The 16,025-nt window shown below is 38.5% G+C and overlaps 1 protein-coding gene across 1 annotated transcript in view; it reads right to left on the bottom strand.

Annotated features, from left to right (window-relative positions):
• Nucleotides 1-5,902: 5,902 nt before the first annotated feature.
• MCCC2 (methylcrotonyl-CoA carboxylase subunit 2) overlaps nt 5,903-16,025 on the bottom strand; it is a 39,963-nt gene continuing 29,840 nt past the window's right edge. The window contains exons 15-17 of the mRNA XM_027446375.2: nt 15,518-15,632; nt 14,029-14,114; nt 5,903-6,373 (exon numbers count right to left, since the gene is read on the bottom strand). Coding sequence (XP_027302176.2) covers nt 6,256-6,373; nt 14,029-14,114; nt 15,518-15,632 — 319 coding nt within the window. The 3' untranslated portion in view covers nt 5,903-6,255. The remainder of the gene's footprint in view (nt 6,374-14,028; nt 14,115-15,517; nt 15,633-16,025) is intronic.

Below are 16,025 nucleotides of genomic sequence, written 5' to 3'. Positions count from 1 at the left end.
CACCACCTTGCTGAGCTCAGTGAACACCACCCGCCCTGTGCATGAAATGTGGTACCCGCCTCTTGGGGAGAAGAAAGCACAGTCACCAAAATGAGAACTGACACCATCATGAGGCTACTGCACTCACTGCCATCATGCCTCTCCACTGATGCTCACCTCCACAGGCTGGGTGGCTTCATGTTGAGCCAAGGTGCTCAAGCCTTGGCCAGTTGTGGCCAGGACAGGAGGAAAATAAGAGCAGCTTCCCCAGCTGAGAAAAGTGGTGTTGTGCTTGGGGAGCAGGTGAGAGGAGGGCAAGAGGACCCCTCACTCCCACAGGCCGAGGCTGAAGGAAAGCCATGGGGAGCAAAGCAGTATGGATGCTGCCCCTGTCAGGAGCCAGTCAACACCAAAAAATATGGTGGCTGTGGGCAGGGAGATGGCTGTGGGCCTGCCAGAGGGGAGGCCCCGCTCACAGCATGGCAGAGGCATGGGGATGCGGGTGCCATCTGGCCTGTAGTAGCTGGAGCTGAGCTGGGTCTCCCAGCTGCAAAAAGGATTGTCTGGAGAGGGGGGACTTCGGGAAGCCTCCCTGGCAAAATGCTATTGGTGGGCAGGCTGTCAGGGAGGTAGGGATTCCCTGAAAGTCAAAATGACATGGGTAAAGAGAAGGTTCTTCAAAGAGAAGAAGTGAAACAGGCCCAGGAACATATTTTTCCATGCAGGAAACAACATTTAAAGGGGCCAAAATGAGTAGTGGCTTAAACAGTTTTCAAGAGCACTGTTCTGTCCGAGGTAATAAAAAGGCTCTGATCTCTACAGCTATCATGTTGCTTGTCTCCACAGCTGCGTGTTCGCCTCCTGCTGTTACCACCTCCCACACACTCCTATTGATCATCACATCCAGCAAAGGTCCCGTTTGTAATTGCTCTTCAGAGTAGAGATTCTCTGTTTGCATAAATCCTCCAGCCTCACTTTGCTGCGGGAAAGGCTAAGATGTCAGCTCTTAGGCTGATGGTCAACTGCTCATAACAAATCCCACATCCCAGGCTGGTGCAGAAATGCAACCTTGTGAACTGCTGGAAATGATGGGCCTGTCAAAGCAAAGTTTCTCAGAGCAGAGAAATAACACAGACAAGAAGAACGCCACACTTCATACGGACAGGCAGATATACGGCCTATTCAGCTTTGAAAGCAGTGTCTGTGAAGCCTGACGAAAAATTCAAGCTGTATTTCATAGTACAAGGATTACTCACGCAGTGCTGAAAACATCACAGAAATGCTCAGAAGACATCAGTGCTTTCTTTCCGACTGGTACTTCCATGTGAAAAGCTGAAGTCCTGATTCTTAGTTCCCGTGGTGAAATTATGACTGAATGTGGAGGTAATTACAAATTTCTATTTCCAAAAGCCAATGTATCTGCCTGGCTATAGACACCTACAGAGCTGTACATTTCTGCACCTACCTGTTGCTGTCTTTATGAACATCACTGTAACCTGCTCCATAGTCCAGCTGTTCTTGAAGACTATGTCTCCATCACTGGGGGGAAAATATTGGAGGATGCAGGAGAGCTGAATGTTAAATGCAAGTCAGAAGCTACCAAGTCGGTGAGCAGAATTGGGTAATGGTACAAAAAAGCAAAATCTCTGTTTACAAGTACAAAAAAGGCAGGTACTTTTTGGCAACAGCGTCTGTAGCCAGTTGTAAGACTAACTAACTTAAATCTAACTCCCACAGGGCAGTGTGTGGCACTACAGAACTCGTTTCCAGATAATCTACATGAAATCCAGTCAGACCTCATGGATGAACAGCTCTGTTTCAGCTACATATTTATTCAAGCTTTTCAAAGTTAACACAGTTACTAAAGGTAATAGGGATGACGTACAGATGGGACACAGTCAATGTGTTTTAACATCTACATATCAAATGCATAATTTTTGAAGTTTTACACTATATATGCTTTTTAAATCACACCCTTCCGTTGTGACTAATTAACTGAGTGTAATTCTTAGCACAGGAAAATAAAAGAGGTTTCTGTTGACACCGTTGTCAAAATAATGTTTTGACATTCTATTCTAAATAATCCTTTGAGCAGTTTTGATACACTTATGTGTTCTAGTTTTGGCTTGACGTAGACACACTGTTGGATGGATTTTATGACTACTAGACCATAGAGATTAGCATGAAACATTTGTTCAAAGTGTTCTACTGAATCAGAGCTGTGAAAGTGGACATCTGGCTTTAAGTGGATACTTTAAGGCTTTGCTGAAAAGCACCGGGCTTTTACATGTGCTTTGTTGAATTGCCTTAATTTATAAACCTCAGTTAAAAAAAAAAATAATAATAAAAAAAAAGAGTTAATACAACATACACTTTTTTTCTGAATCAAGAGATTTCTTCAGCTGAACTGCAAGAAAAGTCTAAGACAAATTAGAGTTCTGCCACATTTAATATAGTCCAGAGATATACTTGAAAGACAACATCTGTTTCAGTTGGAGATACCAATTCATCTTGATGAGTAACAGGTTCACAAAATGCCATCTAAACAAGAGTTGGTCTCACAAGAACAGCAGATACACAAATGCCAGCAGAAACGCTGAGACTACATACTTCACATCAAACCAGCACCAAAATGGCTGGGAAAAAAAAAAAAAAAAAAAAAAAGTGGGAAAGAAGGGTGGAAAGAGACACCCAATGGCTTCTCATAAATTGTATTGACTCTCAGTTTCTATCGATAAATCCATCAGAGAGGCTGTGCTCATTTCAGTCTTGGAAACTGTCCTGCAATCCTCATGCTGCTGCTGTACCAGACTATCTGCCCTCAACATTTGTTGCACAAACTGCCAGTCACTTTGGTTGGTTATCACATTGTAGCTTCCAGTGGTTCCCAGCACGTTCTCAGTGCCATGAGAAGAAAAAGGAAAATGTTATGTTCAAGTGGCAGTTGGTAGAGGAGGATGTTCTTGTGATCCATCCTCGATTCACCATCTCATCCCAGGTAATTTAAAAAGCACCCTTGGCTACTTGCAGCAAGGATACAAAGGGTCTAGCTGACCTCATTCACAGCTTTCCAATTCCTTCTGTGAGGGCATTTGAAAACACACTCAACATCAGAATATCAGCTATATTAAACTCAGCATACCCAAACATTGACTTCTCTTAAATGGACCATGTCATTTACAGTTGTCAAAGAGAGCTGGAACTAGATAATCTCTTACATTGCTACTGCTCATTGGCAGGAGGGAGGCAGACAGCCCAAAAAAGCAGTCCCCAAGGACAGACCAGATGGGAGCAGAAACGTCACCTGGAAGCCTAGAGCACCAAGTTTGGGGTCCTGGTCCACTGCAGCTTGTGTGCATGACATTATGCACTTATTTCCTTTGTTCCTCAACTCCCACATGAAAAGTAAGTGTCATCCTACGTATCATCCTTTCTAACAAGTACACAGATTAACAGTTATGAGTTGTTCATATACTAGAGTGAAGAGGTGACACACAGCCACGATGGGTAGGACAAGCCTGGATATAGTCATCCACAGTTCTTAAGGCATACTTGATGTCAGGAATCTTATGTCCTTGCAGTGACACTTACCTTATTAATAGTGTGTTTAACATTTGCCTTCAGGAAGTATCCACAAGAAGTCCTACCAATAAGCAGTGGCAATGGGAAGAGAGAATGACTACCAAATGGAACAATGCCCAGGCATAAATGTACCTACCAACAGCATCAACTATGGTAGGAACACAGTAGTCCAACTCATGACTCCCAGTGGGTCTGCAAAGAACAGGTTTTTCAGCAAATTTCTGAGTGCCAAAAGCCAGTCTGTGCCATTAGAGTGCCATTCTGCACAACATGCATCCTGTAGTTAGTGCCTACCTGCGAGGGACAGCATGTTGACCTGAAAAAAAGATTTTTCAAGATCCAGTTTCCTAGGCAGCGGGGAATTGTTAATTGTTAAATCACTACCGATTCCTTGAATCACTTGTCTTCAGTGAAGGTTCCACTCTGTACCCTCCCCTAACTGGAACATGCTGATGGGAAGCTAACAAGCCTCTGATGATGAATTTCATTTAACAAGTTTCCAAAGTCAGGTATTACTAATGCAGTACTGTCTTATTTATTCAGAGACATGTTTTGACTCGGCTTGTACACATATTTAGAGGAAGAAATTTTGATAAATGTAAATATCTATCCTTTCAGTCATAACAAATGATAGGTGTTGTGAGAGGCATGAATCCTCCTAAATGCATCTAATTCCTTTATCTGCATCTAAGGATTATCAGTTACTGTCTCCAACTTTGAATGATTTCATTACCAGTCTTGCTGAAAAAATATATCCAAAGTAAAAATATTATTCTTAAGTGATCGATCACTTACTGCTAAGAAAATGACAATAATCCTTATAGCTTTGTGGGTAACAGGCTGGGGAAACAGACCCCATAGTTTAAAGCAGAGAGACAAAGGATGCTTCTGTTGCTGACTCCACTGGAGTTGAAGAAAATAAAGTGTTTCTTTTTTGTTGGAAGTTGTTAATAGCAATAGTTTCAGTGTCTGAATCCTTTGCTCCCCCTGGCTACATTTTATATATAAGTATTTGAAAATAAGGCATTGCAAAAGTTCAGCAACCATAAATAATGTCGACATATTTTCAGGATGAAGATACCCTGGGGCTATGCCCAACACAATTTTTACAAACTCTTGTGGTGAGATGAGAACAAGAACCAGTGCCACAAAAACAACTCTGTACCTTGTTGCCATTTTATGGTAGTATTTTACGCTGTTACTTTCTGCTAACTACACTAACTACATGCTTAACATAATAAAAACTTGGGTGCGGGCATAACAGCGAGTACATGCGCAAAACTACAGAAGTAGTCTTTTCAGTGGTGTGAACACACTAAGTTTTATATAAATTTATTCTCAGTAAAAACAGAGAGAAAAATGGTCTTTTAATGTAGTGTGGATGCACATCAGAGACCGCAGAGCTCAACACAGGCTGGGCTCTGGTTCTACTACACTGAAGATCCTTTGATCCAAGAGTTTACTTCTCAGCCCTACAAATCTGGGAAGACTACAGCTGACATGTTGTCCAGGATGATTATCGCCCAGTTAACTGTCTTCTCCCCCCAGGCCAGCACAGGAGAAGACTTCCATCCATGTATTTAAACTATTTTGTAATTTGTCAGTCAAAAGTATTTCTGCCATTTAGCAATTGTTTGGAATCTAGGTGCCTGAGGGACCAAGCTAGATAAAACTACCTTCAGAGTTCCAGCTAGCATAGTCTTTGCATCCATATTCCAGGCACAATTCATGACAAACACTTAGTTTCTGCAAGGTGCGCTACTTCTATAAAGAACAAATGAATTCTTTAAAAATATTACATTGCAACAAACTACAGTAAATAAATTGGAAGATTTAACAATGCACTTCTAGCATCTTAACAACCCCAAAGTTGGTGGGATTCAGGCAAGTGCTCTGGCTCAACCATTGACCCATTTGGAGAGGATGCCATGTCCTTTTGAGACTAAAACTGCCAGAAGCATCATGCCACTGGAGCAAGATGTTGAAACACCTCAGCAGCCAACCCATCTTCAGAAGTGCCCTCAGAAACCTGCAGCTCACACAGATGTAGTCTACTCTCTCCAGCTCTTCCAGAAAAAGCTAGGCATCCATCAGATTCTCTTGTTTTGACTTCAGAGAATCATACAGAAGACTAATGTTTTCTGAATGAAAGCCAGAGAAAGGCCAAAATGCCAACAACTGTGTGAAATCTACAATTTCATGCTGTGTTGAACTCCCTGGTTGCCATTATTGCACTTTTTTTGCAGAATTTATTTACCAGCAATGTGCTGTTTTTGTTGTTGAATTTCAGTAATATTTTGCTTTTGTAGGAGACACAGAAAAGAATTAAAAGAAATGAAGGTACTAATAAGCATCAATTATGCAGTTTATTTTGTAGATTTATTTAGATAAGAGACAATATCTATGTTTTCTTATCAAAGCTTTTAACTTAATGACAGAAGTTACAGTTTATTCATGAACAGGGCACTGCAGTGTTATATAAGCACTATGACTGGTCTCAAATCAGTACCAAAATACTGAAGGATGGTGATGATTATTCAGTCAAAATAAATAAATAGGACTTTTCCATCAATAATAGTACTGTATAAAGCTTTATTTTTTAAACTGGTTTAAAACACCTCAGCGTTGTAGTAAGTTCACTCTCCGGTCCCAGTTATAATATACAGAGGTAATTCTGATTAGCATACATTTAGATTACATCCTGAAAACCCCAAATTCTGTCTTCTTAGAAGGTGCATTTAGTGCTGCGCTGAGACTGAGGCCCAAAACCAGTCTAGTATCAGCTGGATCAATAATTCCATCATCCCACAATCTAGAAAAAAGACAAACAACAATAATTAAATTATATTAACATATACAGCTGGTAGTTTCAAGTAGGCAAAACTGAAAATAGTTATACTAAATTGCAAGGACTAAAGAGCTAAATTACACATGAAACCATAGAGTTAATTCACCTGACCATCAATGCAGTAGACTAGTGTGTATTATTTTGAACAAATTGTTTTCTAAAACAAAGTATAAATTTTGCATAATGTAGAAAATGACTTTTTCACCAGAAGCTACCTTCTTCTACTAAAAATGCTAAGGACTATGTCTCATCATTATGTACGTTACTCAGATTAGTCAAGCTGCCAGACAGTATGCTTCATATGTTTATATTTTTGTCATTAAAAGAGCTAGTTTAATTTCAGGTAATTCCAATATCTGTTGTATTTATTTTTTCTGAAGTCCATTTCTAAACAACTCTAAGCTAATACCCTCCTTTTTACCGCCCTGAAGGCAATTAAATTATGAATATGCACTGTGTCAAAACCTCCAAGCAAATACCAAATTTGCAGTCCCCAAACTCCTAAACACTTGTAAACAAACTCTTCGACATTATCCAAAAATCAAAGTTCTTGTGGCATCAGTTCTCCACATCTTCATCTTACCCAAAATGAAAACCATGTCAAAACCCTCATCAGGCCACAAAACTGTAAATATTGTACATCCACTACCTCCTCAGTGATAGAGTTAAACAAGAGACCGCACTGCTCATTGCAACTCAAGTCTTCCTTAAAGAAGCAAACATTTTAGCCAGGGTATGCAAAACAGAGGTACAATACCTTCAGTTAAGAAAGCAATGTTCCTCCTCCATCCCATCTTTCCCTAGAGAGACTTTGTTTGCACCTTTCCAGAACTTACTGCAGTGCTGTCATGTCTACTTTTTATTCCTTATCTTTGGAAAGACTGCTCTACTAATGTGTTTTAAAACTACAAGAAAGAGTCATGAATAGAGAGCTAACACTGTCTTTTCACTAAGAGAATGCGCAGATAGCCATTCCTTTCTAACTGAAGTTTCCAGCTTCAAGCCCTTTCTTATTGTTTGAAGATTAATTAAAAAAAAAAAAACAGTAATTACACAGGAACCAATGTATTTTGCACATTTCTCTTAATACTAAAAGCCTGCCCCCAAAAGAAACAAGACTGCAAAATGTGCATAAATACATGCTGATGATCTTAAGGCAGCAACAGACAGTTCTGACGGTTTTCTGTCTTTGATATATTTTGCCATTTAATTTTGCCATTTACTGTGAAACTAAATTAATCAAATCAGAGAAAAATATTAAATGACTGATGATGTAAGTTTTTATTTTTGCAAAAACTACATATATCTTTCCTAGGATGCACAAAGTGGAACTGTAATAAAGGACACCTGTAACAATATGAGGCACAAGGGTTCAGTCCCAGCTTAGGTGTATGTTCTCCAGCTATCAGAATAAAAAAGATACCAGACTCATAAAGAAGGTTCTACTACAAATACAAATTTATCATGGTGTAGCTGCCCATGTACAGGAGACCACTACCCTAAATAGGGCACAAGAGCACAGCTGAAGTACAAAAGGAGAAAGAGGTTTGAAATAGGGAATACATTCCTGTTAATTGGGCAAAATTACCTTATTCCTTTGTTGTGACTGAAAACAAAAGTTTGTTTAAGAAATTTCACACCAGAATGAGGCTCACTGACCAGGCTGACCGGAGTCACAACCAACCCAGAAAGAAGTCTGAAAAAGACAGTACTTCTTCCAAAGGTGAGGAAAAAAAGTGCTATAGAGCCAAATAACAAATATAAGGTAACAGTAGCTCTATCTAATTTGTTCTCAGTGTAGGATTTTCTTGCAAATATCTCCTTTCAAGTGGGCTGGACAGCTCCAGCCTTGAACTATAATATTCTAAGAGCCACACCTGCACAGAGGTTGTACTAGCAAATTGTGCTGCAAAAGAAAGACAATAATTGTCTATCATATTTTGGATAAAGTGCGTGGTATAACCTCTTGCAGTCTGCTTCCCATGAGTAATTGCTTTTATAGCTGTAGCTTTTAACAGTAAGTTAAAAATTGTTAAAATATTTTGGCATATTTTAACAATACTTCATTGAAAAGAGACTCAGAGTAAGGACTGCTTAACCATACAGTGAAAATAACTGGAAGGGTTTTTTGTTCAAAACAAGAAAGGGACAGGATGTAACTTTGTTCAACTGAGATTTATTTAAGCGTTGGTTGAATTTGTTTTTCCCCAAGCATAGTGATTATACCTATTTACGTAATCTAACATGATAGAATGGCAAAGACAAAACATTCCCTCCACATTCAACATCATGAAGTATGCATTACCAAACTCTTTTCCTTAACTTTCCTAAGCTCTTTTCCTTAACTTTCTTGTGTTTAGATATTAAATTTTGATTAATTTAGTCAGCTTAATCTGGGGGAAGGGAGAAGGTCTGTGTTAACAGTGATAACCAACAAAGTAGTTTTTGAGGTCAAATCGGTCAGCACTACTCTGCTGTTTTTTTTAAGACTAAAAAATTTGATTGTAATAACAATGACAAATATACTGACTTCTATTTTTAAGCAAGTATTTTCTTTTTGTATGTCACAGCTTCGTTTGTTCTCCAGTTCAATTTTTTAATGAACATTCACAGTGAACTTTTTAATTATGAAAACCAATAAAACTAAATTAAGTAATTCAAGCTTCTTACAAGTGTTTAATAAATCTGCTGAGGGTTGAGGAGGGCAGGAATGATCTGAATTAAAAAGAATCACTGACTTAATGGGGTACTTCCCAAGCTGCAACTTCCTAGTGACCAACACTGCAACAAACACTTCCAAACATGAAGCACATTTTAATGGCAGATTTGCTTTTTGTAACAACACAGTGAAGTTATATTCACAACCACACAGATTTCATGCTGCATAAAAGTGAAGCCACTCTCATATGGCCACCCCTGGTTTCTGCTTCTCTTTGTTTAAAGAAAACTACATTTTCTACTGGGATGTAGCATTAATAATTAAACTATCTATTAAAACCCCATTGCTAGAACATGAGTCACATCAACACTCATAAAACATTCATAACAGAAATGCTCTGAGTACAAGAAATGAACAGCTCCCAAAAGGAAAATGCTCATGTAATTTGTTATGATGCAAACTGCCGAAACTCCTTTTAGAAACCTGTAAGCGGATTAATATAGCTCATTAAAATGGGTGCTGCCTAATGACTTTTGTTAATTAAGTCTGCTCAGTATGAAAGGTTCTAATCAAATAATTGATTAAATTTTGATTAGAAAATACAACTGTGGGGAACAGTATTGACATTCTGTACATGTAACAAGTTGCAATTTATAAGCAAAAATAAAAAAGAAGAGTAAATAAGGAAATTTGCCTTTTTTCAAGATCATTGGATGTTTTCCTTCCCTCTTGTTTCTGCACAAAGCTTTAGTCAAAGCCTAATGAAGTCAACTGGAAGAGCCACATCAATCTCAGTGGATGTTAGAGGTGAGACAAAGTCCCCATAACTTAGGACAGCATGAGGGAGCTTCCAAACTGACTGCATTCAAGCAGTCATAAAGAAAGCAGGCTTTATCTCCATCTATCATTCTTTTCCTCTCAGCAACGCAAAGCTATTTGTTGGAGTTTTCTCCAGCAATCATTTGGTTTGTCTTTTTGGTGGAGGGGCATAGCTAGCATTTGACAAAAACAAGGCTGTCTGGACCCAGTTTCAAACAGATGCCCTTATGTGGCCGACAGTCAACTGTTTGTGTTTTGTTGTTGTTTGTTTGTTTTTAACTACGCTTGGGATCAGAAAGGAAGTATCCTTTAGAGCAAAAGGAAGATATTACTTCTCCCTGACATATAACAAATGCTTGCCAATGAGCAACTGCTGATGTTAGGTGACAAGCAGATTGGCTCTGTGGTTCCAAATCCCTTCCTTGTGTACATTACTTGCCACAGGCAGTGTAAACCTGCTTCATGTCAGTGTTTCTGCCTACCTTCTGTGGGGTAGGCAGCCTACCCCACAACAATAAGAACTTCTGAGCGATTGGTCCAAGATCTTGCTTCAGGATTACTGATAAATGAAGGAACAAGGCATATGCAAGATAACACTGACAGTCATGAAATGAAGGCAGAAAACTTAGGAATATCTACCAATATACTATCGTGGTTTAACCCGGCCGGCAGCTAAACACCACGCAGCCGTTCGCTCACCCTCCCCCCTCCCTCTCTGGGACGGGGGAGAGAAATGGAAAGTGAAGCCCGTGAGTTGAGATAAAGACAGTTTAATAAGACAGGAAAATAATAATAACAAAATAATAATAAAAATAATAACAATAATAATACAATGGTGATAATAGGAAAGTAATAATAGTATGTACAAACAAGTGATGCACAATGCAATTGCTCACCACTCGCTGACCGATGCCCAGCCTAACCCCGAGCAGTCCGGCCCCCTCCCCCCGGCTAGCCACCCCTATATATTGTTTAGCATGACATCAGATGGTATGGAATACCCCTTTGGCTAGTTTGGGTCACCTGTCCTGGGTCTGTCCCCTCCCAGCTCTTACTGCACCCCCAGCCTGCCCGTTGGCAGGACAGAGCAAAAGGCTGAGATGTCCTTGGCTTAGTATAAGCACTGCTCTGCAACAATTAAAGCATCGGTGTGTTATCAGCACTCTTCTCATCCTAAGCCAAAACACAGCATTCCACCAGCTACTAGGAAGAAAATTAATTCTGTGCTAACTGAAACCAGGACATATACCCAAGTACCTCTACCACACAGAAGAGAGCAATTAAGAGCTCCTATACAATGCCAACTATACTACTCTGTCCAATGCATGGACACAGAGAGAGAAATCAACCTGGACTGTCTTGACCTGAGTTAGTCACACACTGCTCTCACAAGCACTCAGTGACAAGGGACATTTTGCTTTCACTGCTTGCAGACAGATGAATCTCTGAGGGATGTCAGCCCTGACATTTGACTTCATATCCCAGCTGGGCTTATTAGCTTGAGTGCAGCATCTCATGAACTCAACCAGATATAATCCAGACCCAAGCTAGGTCTCAGCTAGCCACCTCATATCTGTGCAAGCTATAGGTACAATAAGAAGTATTAAAAACCCTGTGTTTTTTGTTTGTTTGTTTGTTTTTAATATTGGGAGCCACATCCTTCACTTAAGTGTACTTCCTAACCCCTGGCAAAGTTAGGTTATTTACTGAAGTGCCTATGTATTTTCAACATGGCTTTACAAAATGGCAAGACATTCTGGAAACAAACTGGGTCAAAAAGCTGGTCAATAGGGAGCAGAAAGCTGGTATTAAATATTCAAGTTTCATACCTAAAATCACCAAATGCTATTAAAAATTTAGAACCTGACTTTTTTTTAATCCTAACCTTAATCTTATGTATGAAACTACTTTGTTGCAGATTAGCAATTTACTCCTGCAAATTGTAGCAATGGTCTGTTGTTTTTTGGGAGGGGAGAAGTTTCTGTATCACTGATATACTGAATATATTGAGTGTTAAATAAATCCAATTATTTTCAATCATGAGTACAAAGAGACTGTGACTGTGTTTTCAGTGAGCATATTAAAAAGAGCAAATATTAAAAAAAAAAACAAAAAACAACAGACTATTCATTTCCTCCTTCATGGTAGGGATTCATTTTAAATACAGACAGTTTGACTCATTTTTTAATGTTATTATTTCAGTGGAAAATTCTCCTTAAAATCCAGTTACAAAGGATGACAGCATGTGTTTTGATTTTTCCTTCTTGCCACAGGGAGGAACACAAAGTTTTGCGACAGAGGTCCTAAGCTTGATTTAAGGGGGACTAGCAGAGATAGCACAAGATTTTTCAACAACTGACACCATTTCAGTTTGGGGGAAATCCTATGAAATTTAAATTGATTTAAAAGGTTGGGGAAAAAACAAACAAACAAAAAAAAACAGCATGCCAACAGAAAATCCACATCAATTATAAAATAGGGATTTCACATAAGTATCTTCATTGACTATATGTAAAAAACACAGTAAAAACCATAAACTAATTTAGCAGCTGTGGGGATTGCACATATGCACAAAACCTCAAGAAGCTGAGAACATCCATGACAACTCTCTGCAACATTGCCATGTAGACCTTTGCCAAAAACAGAAACCAAGGAGTGACAAGACAAAACCTCTCCCTAAATCCCTGACCTATGTGATATAAGCCTGCACCAGTGCAATCTGCCTAAATTGTCATGCTGAATACTCTATTGAGAATACTGAGCCCATCACAGCACCAAACAGGGCAAAAAAGCAAGAGCTTCTGTTTGATGAAGGCATTCACCTAGTCAGAATACTAAAATGAATATGGATTCTGTAGGTATGATTATTACAGTTACGTTCATTCCAGTATCCCAACAGGAAAGAGAGTTAAGCAACCATTAATTTTATACCTTTCTTCAGATCATGAGGAACTAACAATTTATATAGGAGGTCACTGATGCTACAATGTTGCTCATGTATGAGACTTGATAGGCATGAGGTTTAACATGTATCAAGTCAGATAAAAAAAGCCCCCAGCTCCTAGACTTACTGGCTTCTGTAAGACATTTACGGAATTCTTTGCACCCACCTGTTCATATAATTTCTGCACATGATGACCCCATAAAAATTTATCATATTCCAAACACATTGTACTCACATTATTTCCCAAATTCCTGCCTTGCAGGCAACAAGACCATCAATAACTCTAATTCAGCCACACAAAAAATATACACAGCAGACACCAAAGGCGCAAACTGGCTACAAAGGCACAGTAAAGTCTCATTATTTTATGCTAATCCTATGACTAGCAGCTGCGAGACTATGAAGAATTAGCTTTAGGATACGACAAGCAGAAAAGTTCACAGAATTACTATTACAAACAGGATGAAACTAACCCAGATTAACAATCCGAGGCCAAGACTACAAACTAGTTTCCACAGGCCATGCTCTAGGATGCCACCTTGCTTCATCAGCCTAACTACTTCCTGGGCATTGACAATATTCCGTAAAACTAAGAACCAAATGCTACAGAGGACTACTGTGGTAGTTTTGGATGACTTGTCAGCATATTCATATATGAATACACTTCATGCATTAGCTAATGCCCTACCTGAATTCCTATCATTCAGTAGACATCTACGTGACCCAAGATTTACAAATTGCTTCAGGTATTCCTGAAACTTCTCCTTTACCACTGGCCTCTTCTAGATGTAGAATCCATGTATGTTTCAGTACATTTCAATAGGCTTTAGAAAGGTGACCAGACGCTGCAGTGGAGAGAATGATCTAAGACTTATCCAGAACGAAATACACAGAATATAAATTCCATGTTTCAGAAGACCAGTTAAGGAGTATCTCCCTACTGTACCATTACTTACAGAACCAGCACAGTAATTCCTGGAAGTGCATGCCTTCTTCTGAAATAGTTTGCACTACAAAGTCTTAGAGGCAAGACACACAAAACATTGGTTTGAAGTTTGTGGTGCTGTATTCCTGCACATCAAACAAAACGTTTGTTCTGGAGTGCTCTGTTCTGCTCTTCTACAACACCAGGATTTAGGTGTCATTGCTATATCCTGTGGTTACAATCTAGTTTTGGAAAAGTCATTTTTATGTTACCTTGCACTGGAATAATAAGGGTTTCCTTCCTCCTCAAACCTCCTAATGATTGGCTCCTTCAAAGCTGCTTCATCTGCCTCAGATAACTGTAACAAAACAAAGACACAAACACAGATAAAAAAAAATATTATTTTCTTCCGCAATGACAGTAAAACTTTTTGATGCTGACAAGCAGCATCAAACAAGCAGAAATAGCCTAAATTATCTCTCCAGATTTTTTCAATCTTTTTACCTATAATGATCAATTTAGCAATTTGCTAAATTATTTTACTTATAAATTTAATTAGTTGAATTAAAATTTTACTTTTCAAAATGGGTGGGTGGGAAAAAGAGTAGAAAGTTATAGGGAAACAGAAAGTCCTATTGCTATACTTAATCATCTAATTTTTCTGCAGGTAATAAACTGAGATTTTATTAATAGACTTAACCAAGTATAATTGTGGACTAGCAACCAAAAAATTAATGATGCTACTTAACTGAATAAGCCCCGTTCTGACTTGCCTTCGGAAATACTTTTTTTTAATAAAACCAGTCTGTTCTATTCTAGTACTATGTTTCTCTGATCCACAGTGGTCACTACTGTAATTCAGAAAACTGTCAAGTCTCTAATACACTTTACTGACATTAACTACAATTAGTTTTTAATAATAAAATAGTATTTTTTTTACTTTCTGTGCCTCATTCCGACAATATTAGCGATTTGGAAAGTTGAGACAGAGAGAGATAAGGATCTATATGTTCTATCCATGGAAAGTCAAAATAAAGAGCAGAAAAAAGAACTTCAGAGATAACAAGAACATACTGATTCACTATTCTGAACAACTACTCATGATAAATACAAGCAATTTTAAGACATCACAGTAAAATCACTTCTTACGGGACCAATGCACCAGCATAAACACAGAACATGTAATTTAAAAAACACAGCAGAAAACTGTGTAGAGAGAAACTAGAAAAATATTATTAAACAAAATACCACTAACTATTAGTTAAAATGATTAAATGAGTCAAAAACTTTTCCAAACCTCTAAGGGCTTCTCCTATTATAAACCTTATAAGTCTCAGTCACTGAATAATTTGAAGATCAGTTTTCTATAAAACTGCCTACTTCAAAAGTAAATGGAAAGACACTTTGTTCTCACATATTCCTCCTCATACTCCCAAGTGGGTGTGGGGGAGTGGGAGTCCCTTGCTGCTCATCTTGGGCAGAACAAATAATCATGTGCAAAAAAAAATATGAAAAGATGATAATATAAGAAATACTTCTCCTTCTAAACAAACACAAGAAATGTCATGAATGACTTTCACATTTAGAAGATGTAATATTTCACAAATATTTCATTTTTGTCAATGTGCTGGGTGGTATTAGGAGAACCATAGCTCACTCGTGTCTTACTCTGTAACATCCTTCCCTGGCTTACAATGTGAGAGCTCCAGTGAAGAAGTAAATTATAATAACGGTACTGCAAATGAAAGAAGAAAGATGTACCTGTTTTCCCTCCCTTGCCTTTTGGTCCTTTGCTATTGTAGCTAGAACAGTTGCAGCTTGCTCCCCTCCCATCACCGATATGCGAGCATTTGGCCACATATAAAGAAATCTTGGACTGAAAAACATGCATTAAGTATTAAAATTAGACTGCATAATTTCATGGTAAAGAACTAATTCTCACTCAGATGCATTTTATACATGACAGTCTTACAATTCATTGGTTTTCAAAGAATGCAAATTAACATTTTCGATGCTTGCAGCATTATGTTTGAAAATACAAATATTCTGCTCATTTCCTATATTCAAGCACCTTAAAAATTAATTTCCCTCGTTCTTGTGTCTCTTCAACTCACAGCCCCCCCAGGAACATTTCTCTTTAAAATATCACTAACAACTTCAGTAGTATCAGAGACCTTGAAAAATAATTAAAAAAATATTTATGAGTCATGTCCAACAGGTCACAAAAATAAATCCTTAGAAGTTTTGCAAACACTGCTCATAAAATCCA

Source organism: Anas platyrhynchos, chromosome Z (assembly GCF_047663525.1).
Source record: "Anas platyrhynchos isolate ZD024472 breed Pekin duck chromosome Z, IASCAAS_PekinDuck_T2T, whole genome shotgun sequence".
In the NCBI taxonomy this organism is placed as follows: domain Eukaryota; kingdom Metazoa; phylum Chordata; class Aves; order Anseriformes; family Anatidae; genus Anas; species Anas platyrhynchos.
Note: the sequence above shows the minus strand (reverse complement) of the source record. Positions and strands in the feature narration are given on the sequence as shown.